At 39.8% G+C, this 13445-nt stretch overlaps 2 protein-coding genes across 2 annotated transcripts; one reads left to right on the top strand and one right to left on the bottom strand.

Moving 5' to 3' along the window:
• Positions 5494–6423, top strand: LOC107633133. Its single transcript, XM_016336768.1, has 2 exons — positions 5494–6042; positions 6214–6423. The coding sequence occupies exons 1-2, from the start codon at positions 5494–5496 to the stop codon at positions 6421–6423; spliced, it is 759 nt and encodes a 252-aa protein (XP_016192254.1).
• Positions 9918–11055, bottom strand: LOC107633132 (protein MAIN-LIKE 1-like). The gene is made up of 2 exons (XM_016336767.1): positions 10966–11055; positions 9918–10493 (listed from the first exon to the last, which is right to left on the bottom strand). Exons 1-2 carry the CDS (start codon positions 11053–11055, stop codon positions 9918–9920), a joined length of 666 nt encoding a protein of 221 aa, XP_016192253.1.

Here is a 13445-nt window from a genome sequence, read left to right on the forward strand (position 1 = left end):
CAAGCTCATAAGAAAAAAGGAAAGGGTATTGCATCCTATCTTATGAAGAAAGAAGGTGCATGATGTTTCTTTTGAAAAAAGAAAGGACACGTGAAAAAGGAGTACCCAAAGTTTAAGGCTTGGCTTGAGAAGAAAGATACTAACTTTTGTGATCTTATTCCTTCAGTGTGTTTTGAATCTAATTTTGTAAAAATATGTCATGACACTTGGTGGATTGATTCTGGTGCTGAAATTTAAATTTCAAATACCATGGAAGTTTCATAAGGAAAAGAAAACTGATAGAAAGTGAATTGAGCATCTATATGAACAATCGAATGCATTCACATGTGGAAGCTGTTGGAATATTTCGGCTTATAGTAAGTAATGGTTGTATTTTAGATTTAGAAAGAACTTTTTATATTTCAGATATCTCTAAGAATTTGATTTCTTTATCTAAACTTGTAAAACAAAAATTCTGTATAATTTTTATTGATGATACTGATGATATTATTAAAAATTCTAATATTATTGAATGTGGTACTTTAATTGGTGATTTATTTAAAGTCCATTTAGCTAATAATATTTCATCAGGTTTAATGATTATATATGGCAATGTTATGAATTAAAAATCCTCCATGTTATGATACTGTAGGTTAGGGACACATCTTCATTGGAAGAATAAAGAAATTAGTAAGTAATGGAGTTCTTAAACCTCTAAACTTTACTGATGTTGATATTTGTGTAGATTGTATTAAGGGCAAGAAAACCAAAAAGTGTCAAAAAGGTACTAAGAGGAGTTCTGACATATTAGAAATAATTTACACTGACATATGTTGTCCTGATATGTCCTCAAGTGGTTAGAAATACTTCATCTCCTTTATTGATGATTATTGATGATATATGTGTCTCTATATGCTTCATAATAAATATGAGGCATTAGATGCTTTTGAAGTTTATAAAGTTGAAGTAAACAAATAATATGAAAAGCAAATTAAGATCATGAGATCAGATAGAGATGGAGAATTCTACGGGAGATATACTAAAAATGGACAAGTACCTAGTCCATTTGCAAAGTATTTTCAAGATCATGGTATTGTGACACAATACATCATGTTTGGCACACCAAATCAAAATAGTGTAGCTAAAAGAAGATATCAAACTTTGCTTGATATGGTGATTAACAACTCCAATCTTCCTTTATCCTTATAGAATCAAGCCCTTAAGACTGCATATATATTAAATAGAGTTCCAACCAAGGCAGTTGCTAAAACGCCATTTAAACTATGGAAATGTTGAAAACCTAGTTTGAATCATATACGCATTTGGGGTTGTCTTGCTGAAGTTTGGATTTATAATCTACAAGAAAAGAAGTTGGACCTAAGGACGATAAGTACCTATTTTTTATAGGTTATGCAGAAAAGTCTAAGGGTTACAGGTTTTATTGTCCCTCCCACTCAAGTAAACTAATTAAATCTAAAAATACAATATTTTTAGAGCATGATGTGGAAAGTGGGAGAAATCGTTCTCTTAATGTTGTTGAGAAAACTTCTCTATGTACAAGAGTGATTATTCAATATAATGCCCATACAGATAGGGTCAATGTAGAACAACCTATTACTGATGTTCCACATCATGAAGATAATATAGAACAACTTATTATAATATTTTATATCATGAAGATAATATTCTAGTATATCATATGGTGGAGGATCAAACTCTTCATAATGAAAGTATTGTTTAAGAACATATTGTTCAAGAGAAATCTCAAGAAGAGGGAGAACCTATTATGCCACTACTTTTACAAAAGGTCGATGATGCAACATTAAGAAGATCAACTAGAATAAAAAAACCTACAACTTCTAGTGACTATGTAGTGTATCTTACTGAGTTTGACTATGATGTTTGTGATGAAAAAGACTCAACGACGTTTTCACAAGCAATTGAAGGTCGTAATTTTAATTTATGGCTAGATGCTATGAAGAATGAAATGCATTCTATGGCAAATAACCAAGTTTGAGATCTTGTAGAATTGCCTGATGGAGAAAAGGCTATTGGCTGTAAATGGGTCTTTAAGACTAAGAAAGATTCATCAAACAATATTGAATGATACAAGGCTCGACTTGTTGTCAAAGAATTTACTCAAAAGGAAGGAGTTAACTACAGGAAAATCTTTCCTCTTATTTCAAAGAAAGACTATTTCTGCATCATTATGGTATTGGTAGCGCACATGAAATTGCATCAAATAGATGTAAAAATTGCTTTTCTTAATGGAGATTTGGAAGAAGATGTCTATATGAGACAACCCATAGGATTTATCTCAAGTGTTGGTAAGCAGTTGGTTTACAAGCTTAAGAGAGTAATGTATGGTCTTAAGCAGGCTTTTCGATAATGGTATTTGAAGTTTCATAATGTGACTTCATTTGGATTCATTGAAAATATTTTTCATCAAAGTATATACCACAAGGTTAGTGAGAGTAAGATCATATTTCTTATCTTATATATGGATGACATTTTGCTTGCAACAAATGACTTAGGATTGTTACATGAGGTGAAATAATTTTTTCTAGACATTTTAATATGAAAGATATGGATAATGCATCTTATTCATTGGCATAAAGATTCATAGAGATAAACTTAAAGAAATTTTAGGGTTATTTCAGGAAACCTATATTAATAAAGTTCTTGAGAGGTTTAAAATGCAAAATTGTTCACCAAGTGTTGCACCTGTTGTAAAAGGTGACAAGTTTTGCTTAGATCAATGTCCCAAAAAAGAACTTGAAAAGGAACAAATGTAAAATATTCCTTATGTTTCAGTCATTTGAAGTCTAATGTATGTCTAGGTCTGTACAAGACCTAACATTACTTTTGCTGTTGGCATGTTAGAAAGATATCAAAGTAATTCAGGTATTATCCATTGGAGAGCTGCAAAGAAGGTTTTAAGGTATCTTCAAGGGACCAAGGACTTCATGCTTACATATAGAAGAACCGACAATTTGAAAATTGTTGGATACTCAAACTCATACTTTGCAGATGTGTTGATTCTAAGAAATCATCTTCAGGATATATCTTTATGCTTGCTGATGGAGCAGTTTCTTAGAAGTGTGCAAAACAGTTACTTGTAGCCACTTCTACCATGGAAGTCGAGTTTATTGCTTGTTTTGAGGCTACATCATAATGTGTTTGGTTGAAGAATTTCATCTCTGTGCTTAAGATTATGGATTGTATCTCTAGGACATTGAGATATATTGTGAGAATTCAGCTGCTATATTTATGGCTAAGAATAATAGAAGTAGAAGTCGAAGTAAGCACATCGACATTAAATATTTAGCCATTAAAGACCAAATTAGGTCTAATGCAGTGCAGATAGCGCATATTATTACTAAACAGATGATAGCTGATCCTTTAACAAAAGGCATGTCGCCAAGATTGTTTAAGGATCATGTTAGTAGTATGAGTTTATATTCAGCAACGTCACTTATATGACTTAGCTTATGTTGTATTATATGACATATTTGGATATGAAATTATTATTATTATTATTTATTTTTCATTTGGTTAGTATATATGCACATATATGATTGAGAATGACAAATAAAATTTAGTGAAGGATCTAGAATAAGCATTGGGCATATTCATACAGAAATACCACATAAAGAGTTTATTCAATTAGGAGATGTTACATTGTAATACATGCAAGATAATACTCGATTAATGAGGACCTACCGCTATAATTTGTGTAATTTGTCTTAATTGTTTGAGCATAGTATGTAATTACTGACTAGATGTAACAAATATTGGACCAAGTGAAAGAATGTTAGAATTTTATTCTATTTGTAGTCTAATTTGTTAATATAGATATTATCTAATGATATTGTAATTATTAAAAAATTTTATCAGTTAACTCTATTGGCAGTTGGTTTGTTCTTTGATGGAGAGAACACGATTGTTCACAAAAGGTATAGTTTGGGTCTCTAATTCTAATCATCATGACAGACATTTTGGTTCCATCCAAAATTAGTGGTTCAAGAATTCGAAGTTTCAAATCGAATTAAGAATATATGGTAATAATTGGAGGTACGTAAATTACTAGTTTTGTAAAATAACTAACACCATGTCCATCTATGCATGATGAGGATATTTGGAACGCTTTCTCCAAATTACACTAGATATAGTAAAATTTAATTTTGATCAAAGGTATTTTATTGAAAATCATGTAGTACAGGATAAAGTTAGAAATTAAATTTTAAATAATTCTTAAAGTTAGTATAGTTAACCAAAACGATGGTTGCAATAACATATAAAGATATGGGATAATTTGTATGTTTGGTTGGAATAAGATATAAAGATATGGGTTAGTTGTTTTATAAAATTAATAAATTGTTAATGCTTGAATTTTGTAACTTGCAAAAAATCAAGAAACAGATATGTCTTGCACATAAGGAACAATTTAATGTCACAACTTACAAAATGTGTAACAACAACCACGTGTTATTTGTGGCAGAAAAAAGAGCTGACAAATATTTTTTGCAACCAACAAAAATCTCTAGAAAAGACATATGCCATGCATACTGTATGATTGGTGTACATTGAAATTTGATATTTGTACAAATAATTTAATACATTTTACATAACCATGTTATTTGCCTCGTCTCCATCCTCATTATATGAATTATTTGGTAGTTAGCTTCAAACTCCTTTTTGTTATCATTATTATTTTCATTCCAGTTTATTTCTCTATCTTTATGTTTATCAATATCAAACTCATCTTCAACTTCATTCGTAGCTAACTATAAAAACTTAAGGGTAAAAAACCCAAATGCGTCATGGGGAGTTGAAATTTACCCAAATCCGCCAAATGAAAATCTGAGACATCAATCCACCAAAGAAGACTTTTATATAATTCAAATCAATAAAATTTGAATTAGACTTACACATAATTCGAATTGATATAGTTCAAATTATTCCCAAGCATTATTCGAATGTAGTTCGAATCAATTAGCATCGAATTATGGATGCATGGTTCGAATTATATTAATTCGAATACTAAAATCACGTGGCTTAAGGGAGTTCGAATCATCTTGATTCGAATTACTCTCATTTGGTAATTCAAAGTAATTCGAATTGACTTAATTCGAATTACATATATATAGTGCGAATGGAGTTGATTCGAATTATTGTGAGGCATAGCTCTATATATATGAGGTGTACGTGAGTTGCTCTCAATAGAAGGGTCAGATGGCTGGTGAGGATAGGTTTCTAGTGTTGGTTCACCACAGAAGATCGATTAAGAGAAAAACTCGATCCGGTGTGAAGTTCACTGATAAGGATCCTCTCTGTATTATCGCAAGGCTTACGACGAGCTATGATGACCTTGTTAGCTCTGTATTGCTGAAACTTGGTCTGGAAGGTGTGAAAAGGGTTAAGAAGTTTTTCTATCGCATTCCAACCACGGTGCTCCAAGATACCGTGAAGTATGACTGTTTCACGACCGGGAGTGATGAGGACTTGCAGGTCATGTTTTATTGTCGCCGGCAGTTTCTCGAGGTGAGGACACCAAAGCTGTTGGCAAAGTTGGTTGATGTGGTTTCCAGTTCGGGGGGTTCGAACCGGAATACGCACGCTGTAGCCACGGTGGCCGGTTCTAGCTCGAGACCTGCCGTTGCTTCTTCCTCCGTCCCTACGTACGAGCCACTGATCCAGCCTGTTGCCTCCCCTTCGTTCGCTGTTGATCTCAGCGGCAATGTCGGCGACGAGGTTGGTACAGGAGAACATCTTCCGACCTCAGTACATTGTGCTACACCTGCTGGTGTTGGAGACGGATTATTTGATGATCCAGATGACGATGATGTTGAGCCGGATCTGATTGCCGATGACAGCGGCGATGATCTCGGAGCGAGTGACCCGAGAAGGGCTGCAGGTGGATCTAGTTCTGGGACACAGCAGTACCCACCCCATTTTTCATCATTGGACCTAGATGCCATGAGGCAGGATGGGCTTCCTGGGCAGGCTACTAGATTTGGTGCTAGAGATGTGGACGGGTCTGCTGGTATGACAGAGTTCCAGGTTGGTCAGCAGTTTTAGGATAAAGATGAGGCCCTATTGAGTGTGAAGACTTACAGCATCCGCCGAGGGGTACAGTACAAGGTAGTTGAGTCTGACTATCGCCGGTATGTGGGAAAGTGTTCTGAGTTTGGGAATGGGTGCACATGGTTGATTCGGTTGAGTCTCCGGCAGCGCAAGGGCATCTGGGAAGTGAAACGGTACAACGGACCGCATACGTGTCTCGCCACCTCTATCTCCAGCGACCATAGGAGTTTGGATTATCATGTGATAGCGACATTCATTATGCCAATGGTGAGGGCAGATGCATCCGTCAACATCAAGGTGCTCCTAAATGCCACGGCTGCACACTTTGGATTCAGGCCGACGTACAGGAGGGTCTAGATGGCGAAGCAGAAGGCTGTTGCCGTCATCTATGGTGACTGGGATGAGTCGTACAATGAGCTCCCTAGGTGGGTGTTAGGAGTCCAGTTGACCATGCCTGGTTTAGTAGCAGTCCTTCGGACATGCCCTGTTCGAGTTGGGGGCCAGTTGGACGAGTCTCATGCTTATTTTCATAGGCTGTTCTGGACGTTCCCACCTTGTATCGAGGTATTCCGTCATTGCAAGCCGTTGGTGAGTATTGACGGCACCCATCTATATGGTAAGTATGGGGGAACGTTGCTTGTTGCAATTGCACAGGACGGGAACTCCAACATACTCCCTGTGGCATTTGCACTAGTTGAGGGTGAGAATATTGATTCGTGGTCCTTCTTTCTCTCTCACCTCCGTCAGCACGTCACACCGTAGCCAGGTCTGCTAGTTATTTCGGACAGGTATAACGGCATCAAGGCCGCGCTTGAGGCTCCTGATGGGGATGGCTACCTCCAGCTGCATACCGAGCATTCTGCATTCGACACGTAGCAGCCAATTTCACCCTCACCTTCAAGGGCAAAGACGCTCGGAGGCTTCTTGTGAATGCCGCATATGCAAAGACCGAAGTGGAGTTCAATTACTGGTTTGATATTCTGCGCTCTGAGAATCCGGCGATGTGTGACTGGGTGAACAGGATTGAGTATTCGTTGTGGACATAGTATTGTGATGAGGGGCGCAGATTCGGACACATGATGATCAATATCTCTGAGTGTGTGAACTCAATCCTTAAGGGTGTTAGGAACCTCCCTGTGTGCTCGTTGGTGAAGGCAACATACGGCAGGTTGGCTGAACTATTCGTCCGCAAGGGGAGGGAGGCACAGGCCCAGCTGGGTACCGGACAACAATTCAGTCAATACCTGGTAAAGTGTATCGAGGCCAATCTGAAGATGTCTAGGTGCTTCACGGTGACTGTATACGACAGGGATAACTCAGAGTACACGGTGGCAGAGACGACTCCGACTAGTTCGTTCTCACTGGGAAGCTACAGGGTCTCAATGGGTTCTCAGACATGTGATTGTGGATACTTCCAGGCACTTCATTTCCCATGTCCGCACGCATTGGCATGCTGTGCCTACTCACGTGTTACTTGGCAGCCATACGTCCACCCGGTGTATCGACTTAGTTCGGTTTTCAGTGTACATCAGATGGGATTCACTCCTCCCATCCCGGAGGGTTTCTGGCCACCTTATGACGGACCGACCGTTATACCGGACCCGAATATGAGGCGTGCGAGGGAGGGTCGTCCGAGGTCCACTCGGATACGGACCAATATGGATGAGACAGATTCGAACCAGCCCAAGAGATGTGGCCTCTGTAGGCAACCCGGACACACTCACTGGAGTTGTCCACAGGCCGGAGGACCCAGTCATGCAGTGTGAAATGAATAGTTATGTCTGGATTTGTGTTCTACTTTGTATTAGTTTGATCATCTGTACTTTTTTTCTAGAAAAAGATGTACTTGGTTTCCTAACTAGTAAGTTTTCAGTGTTGAAAAATCCGTCTCGTAGAAGACATGTATGTTAGATGTGTTAACTATTATGGAAATAAAATACATAAGGAAAATACACATGTTTTTACCGTGACTAATACATAATAATGCAATGTTAAACTAACTTTTGCATGATCTGATGGACTAACAAAATAAAATACAACACCGATAACGAAACGATATAACATACAACAAAGATCAGGAAATAACATATACCACGATACACAAATCATCTAAAGAGGTGCGACCCCGTGCCACAACGGCGTGGAACTCGTGCCTATATGACCTCTCTGGATAAGGGGCTCTTCATCCTCGATCTCGTCCTCCTCGTCCTCCAGGGGTGGCTGGGCAGGCGCCCTAGACTGGACATGTATGGTTCTGGACAAGGATGGTCCGGTGACTGAATGTGACGCACCAATACGTGCGGATGCTGGGGTCCCACCCAAGGTGAAAGGCTGAACAGGGCCCACGGAGGGAGGCTCATTCAGATCGACATCTAACGCTGTTTGTGTCCCCGACGTCTGTCCCCGTCGACAGGCAGCCTCATCCTCCTTCATGATGGTGGTGATCTCATCTAGGAAATGTGATCCACCAAAATACGCGTCAATCCCATCACCGGCAAGAAACTCTGAAAACATGGATCCCGGAATCACCCATGGCGTAGTCTCCTGATGTGCCTGGTCATCAGCCGGAACACCAACGAAGTAATCTCCCAGAGGCCCCTCTCCAAGCCCGGTGTCAGCATGGCTCGATGGATCTCCCACATCGGATCCATACCACTCTCCACCAAGTCCGCCACGATCGGGCCTAACACCCCCCACTGCAGCCCCTCCTCCATCGGTATGATCAACACGATCAGGCATATCCTGCCTAGCAGGAGCCCCCCTCCTCCTGCCTCCACGCCCTCATCATCGACCACCGCCCCTCCTGGCCTCGTCACCTTCCTCCATAGCCTGGTCCAGCCATCTCCACTCACGCTGGCTACGACGTGTCCCGACTCGAGCTCTCCTCTCAACCCGATGCCTGTCAGGAACGTCATCAACTCGGTCCATATTTGGAACTCGGCCGGCACCCCTCTGCGTCGCCTCAACCGGAATAGGAATACCTCTCGGATCTCCCAGGTACATCTCAGGTGACAAGAACCTCTTTTTATGCTGATGCCACCAGGCCAAGAACTCATGTGAAGGTCCCGGGTCAGCAACAACGTCGAACCGTAACATGTGGTCCGCACGTATCTCCCAGTGAAGGTGCCAATGCTGTAAATGGGACGGGAACCAACGGTCACCACCTCTCTCGTCCTTCGACATCAAGAAGTCGATGTTCAGGGCGGGATGCGGGGGAGGCTGTACGCCGCCAAACTGCGGTAACACTCTATCAACCTGATGCCACTCAACCACCGCAAAATATATCAGGGACGTCACACACCGCCATAACATCATATGCCGAGGCTCCAAGACCTCCGGATGAACAACCTGGAGGACGTCGGGTGTGCTATAGGGCATCCATATAAACTGAAAAAAGCAAATCAAATCTATTTGGCGAATTTGTTAAACCATATAAACTGAAAGAAGCATTAACTATACATATGAGATTAGCGTACTTACATCCCGAGCCTATAACAAGTCTATCTTCAGTCGAGCCATCTGCACCCGAGGTCCCTTCTCGCTAATCCCAGGATTGTAACCTGACCACCTGCGTAGGAAATTAAACATGGTACTGCATTGATGAGTGATTCTAAAAGGCATAAAATTGCATGAGTAATTGACAATAAATCAAATAAAGATAAATAGTACAATACGATAGTGGTACCTGGAGGCAAGGGGCCAGCTAAATGCATCATACCCAGTAGGCCTAAAACCAGGAAAACGCTAAAAAATCCAAGACTGAAGTAACTGTAACGGCCCAGCTAACTTCACTACATGTCTGTTGGCCACTCGGCACATGCACCGGTACAACCATGCTAGTGCCGCCGACCCTAACTATAGCCACCCATCTCCTCAAGCCTAGCCACAAACGGTAACCATCTGATGTGAATACGATTGCCGGACTTGTCGGTAAACAGCGGGGTGCCCAACAACATCATGATATAGGCACGGGCATAGCGCCTGACCGTCTCCTCATCTGCCCCCTCGGGGCACTCTGCGAAAGTCTCCTGGAACCAGGTACAGTTCACTGTGAACTTTTGTATTTGGTTCGCGGGAGGTAACACACCAAGCAACTCATGGAACCACTGCCAAGCTGGCCTGCCACCCTCTATGTATATGTGGAAGTCTGTCAGGCAACCACTGACGTAATGTCCATCCACTGGCAACCCCAACTGGTACGCGACATCCTGAAGTGTGATGGTGCACTCGCCGAACGGCATGTGAAACGTGTGCGTCTCCGGACGCCACCGCTCCACGAATGCACTGACAAGGGGCTCGTCCAATTGGAACCATCTATCGTTCAGTCTCACAAGATGGTATAGTCCTGCCATCTGCAAGTATGGAACGTACCTCTCATCAAGTCGCATCCCCTGCTGCCGCCGCATGCTCGATATGCAACGCCGGGGCTGCGCATTACATGGACCGCATAATTAGAACAGTTGACAATACCTCTAACTGATAAAATTCACGACGTAACCAAGTAACCAAAATAAATGTAATTGGAGATATATCAGTCCACAACGAAAATTGCAAACAAAACCCGCAAACATAGACCACATCTAAATTCCACATGCAAAAGTAAATTCTACTGAACTGCTAGCATAACCGCAATCAAAATCGCACACTCAAACCGAATCCAAAATATTAGAAAAATAAACCACATGCAAATCCACTTAATAAAACTACGGGCAAAACCACTCATTAAACCACTCATTAAACCACGGACAAATCCACTTACATAAACCGCATGCACTACAACTAACCAAAACCACTAACATAAACCGTCAATAAAACCGCTATCATAAACCAAATGAAATACCGATTTACAATACCACTAACATATACAAATATAATAAACCACCATTATAAACCACTAACCTTGTCGTTGATCACCCCGGCTATATGAGCGACTCCATCCAGTCGATACAGCCTTCCCGGATCATCCCCCATTCCTGGATCATCCCCCATCGCCTAAGTATGCCACTCCAGACTTTCTCGGGCCGGTTTTGGGTCGCTTTCTCTGGGATTTTGTGGGGTATGAGAATGAAAAACTGATTCGAATGAACTAGGTTCGAACTCCTTATATAGGGCATTCACTTGTAATTCGAATCAACGAGGTTTGAATTACCTTTTGTGCCAAAATGTGAGTAATTCGAATCAATTCGTTTCGAATTACAACTTGTTGCGATCTGTACATAATTCGAATCAATTCGATTCGAATTTCTTGATACAAACGTCTGCCTACTAATTCGAATTAATATAATTCGAACCATGCATACATAATTCGATGCTTATTGATTCGAACTACATTCGAATATTGCTTGAGAATAATTCAAATCTTATTGATTCGAATTATATAAAAGTGTTCTTTGGTGAATTGATGTATCAGAATTTTGTTTGGCTGATTTAGGTAAAATTTATCTACCATTGGCGCATTTTGGTTTTTTACCCAAAACTTAACATATAACTCTATCATTGACACTTAAGCTTAAGTTTGATGATAGGTCAAAAACAGTTCTTGTATAGTTACTTTATCAATAACAAGCATTTTATGAAACTATACTAACCTACCAAATGCTATAACTAGGTGCTTGTATAAATTACTGCTCACCTTCTTTGAAAAGTGGCTTTGTATATTTTGACAAAGAGCACTTGATATCTCTGCAAATATCATAGTGCAAGCACACTAGCTTTTATTTCTTTTTCCTTTCATCTTACAAACCCACTATTTCCTTCTTCTATAAAACTATCTTCTTATTATAGTGAAACTTGGGGAAGCATCAGCATTTTAGTTAAATTTATATTCAAAAAGGTTTTTTGCAACCTACAAAATATAAAAAATAATAGAAAAAACAAAAATATTTTTTGCAACTTGCAAAATATTAAAGAAAGTAAATACTTTTTTGTCACAACTTGTAAAACGTGAAAAAAAAACACAAATTACTTTTTTCAATCTATACAATGTAATAAAAAAATCGTCCCCGACCTTTTTTCGTTATTAAAATCATCCTCAACGTTACAAAACATTATAAAATCATCATTTTGTCCATGAACAATATTTTTTGGATAATTTTATCCTTAAACAAAAAAAAAAACATGTAACCAAACACAGATCCCTTTTCTCTTCTTTTCTCATTCACAATAACAACCCTTCATCTTCTTCTTCTCATAACAACACTTCTTCTCATATCTTCTTTCTTCTCATCTTCTTCTTCTTCTTCTCATTCACAACAACAATAAACAGCTTAGGAACATATGTCACCTTCATATTGAACAACTCGTGCTAGAATCCTAGGAAAGGAATCTTCACCCACCTCCCATCTCACGGTAACCTTGATTTTGTATCATCTGCATGATAGAAATAAGAATCAAAGGTTAGATTTATCATAAACATGAATAAATAAATAATAAAGCTGCAAGAAATTGGAGCTTACCTTTGTTCAAAAAGGTCAAGATTATGAAACCTATGAATGTAAACAGCAACTTCATGAACAACATCTAACACAGGGACCTGGCTTGGCCTTTCAGGTCCAGGTTGATGCTCAACATTGCCCAACCTCTTTGTTGACAAATTCTTCTGATTCAGACCCACAAACCATCTCAGTCTCCGAAACATATATAGTCACTAGCAACAGCAACAGATACAGTAATGAGCTCAATTAAAAGACCGATGATCATTCATCCATTATCCTTCTAACCTTTCAATTGAACTGGATCAAAACTCCGCTACTGCAACAGAACCCAAAAAAGGATCTAACTTTCTCTCACCCACCTCGGTTTCAACCCAATCCACACCCATTTGAGCTACCCATCAATATGAATAATGTCAAAACTTTATGTGCTGGTTGAAGATTGAAAAAATTGGGGACCAAGATTGAAAAGAACAAAAGATCAATCTACCCTTCATCTTCTTCATCATCATCTTCTTCTTCATCTTCTTCATCTTTACTTCCATGCGGTGCAGAGAAGATCAAGCGCGTCCACTATCAGAGCGGCCATGGTCTAGGAGATCGGCGGTGAAGACGGCGTATCCCCAAGCGGCGAAGTTGATGTAGATCTTCTGGAAGAGCCAACCGGTGTCGGCGAATGGGAGGAAGAGCGCAACGGAGAAAGAGTCGGCGCCGAAGGAGAGAACGGGCTTGAGTCGGCACCGCAGGAGAACGTCAGCAATGACGCCCTTTATCACCGGCGGCGCCTTCTTCTTCATCTTCTCTTCTTTTTTCTCTTTGTTCTCCACCCTTCTCTCCTCTGTGTTTGTGTTGTTGAAGGAAAAAGAACAAATGAGGGTAAATGATGGATGAAGGGTATTTTTATCCAAAAATTAGAGAAATAACAATTTTATAATGTTTTGTAACATT

This window comes from Arachis ipaensis, chromosome B03 (assembly GCF_000816755.2).
Source record: "Arachis ipaensis cultivar K30076 chromosome B03, Araip1.1, whole genome shotgun sequence".
NCBI classification, from domain to species: Eukaryota; Viridiplantae; Streptophyta; class Magnoliopsida; order Fabales; family Fabaceae; genus Arachis; species Arachis ipaensis.

Bases quoted from the DNA above. Each gene is read 5' to 3' on its own strand.
- LOC107633133 (XM_016336768.1), top strand. From the start codon at position 5,494: ATGTTTTATTGTCGCCGGCAGTTTCTCGAGGTGAGGACACCAAAGCTG. The intron at 6,043-6,213 runs GTTGGTCAGCAG...AGTCTCCGGCAG, and splicing joins CTGGTATGACAGAGTTCCAG to CGCAAGGGCATCTGGGAAGT.
- LOC107633132 (XM_016336767.1), bottom strand. From the start codon at position 11,055: ATGGGGGATGATCCAGGAATGGGGGATGATCCGGGAAGGCTGTATCGA. The intron at 10,494-10,965 runs GTTAGTGGTTTA...TGTAATGCGCAG, and splicing joins CCGGGGTGATCAACGACAAG to CCCCGGCGTTGCATATCGAG.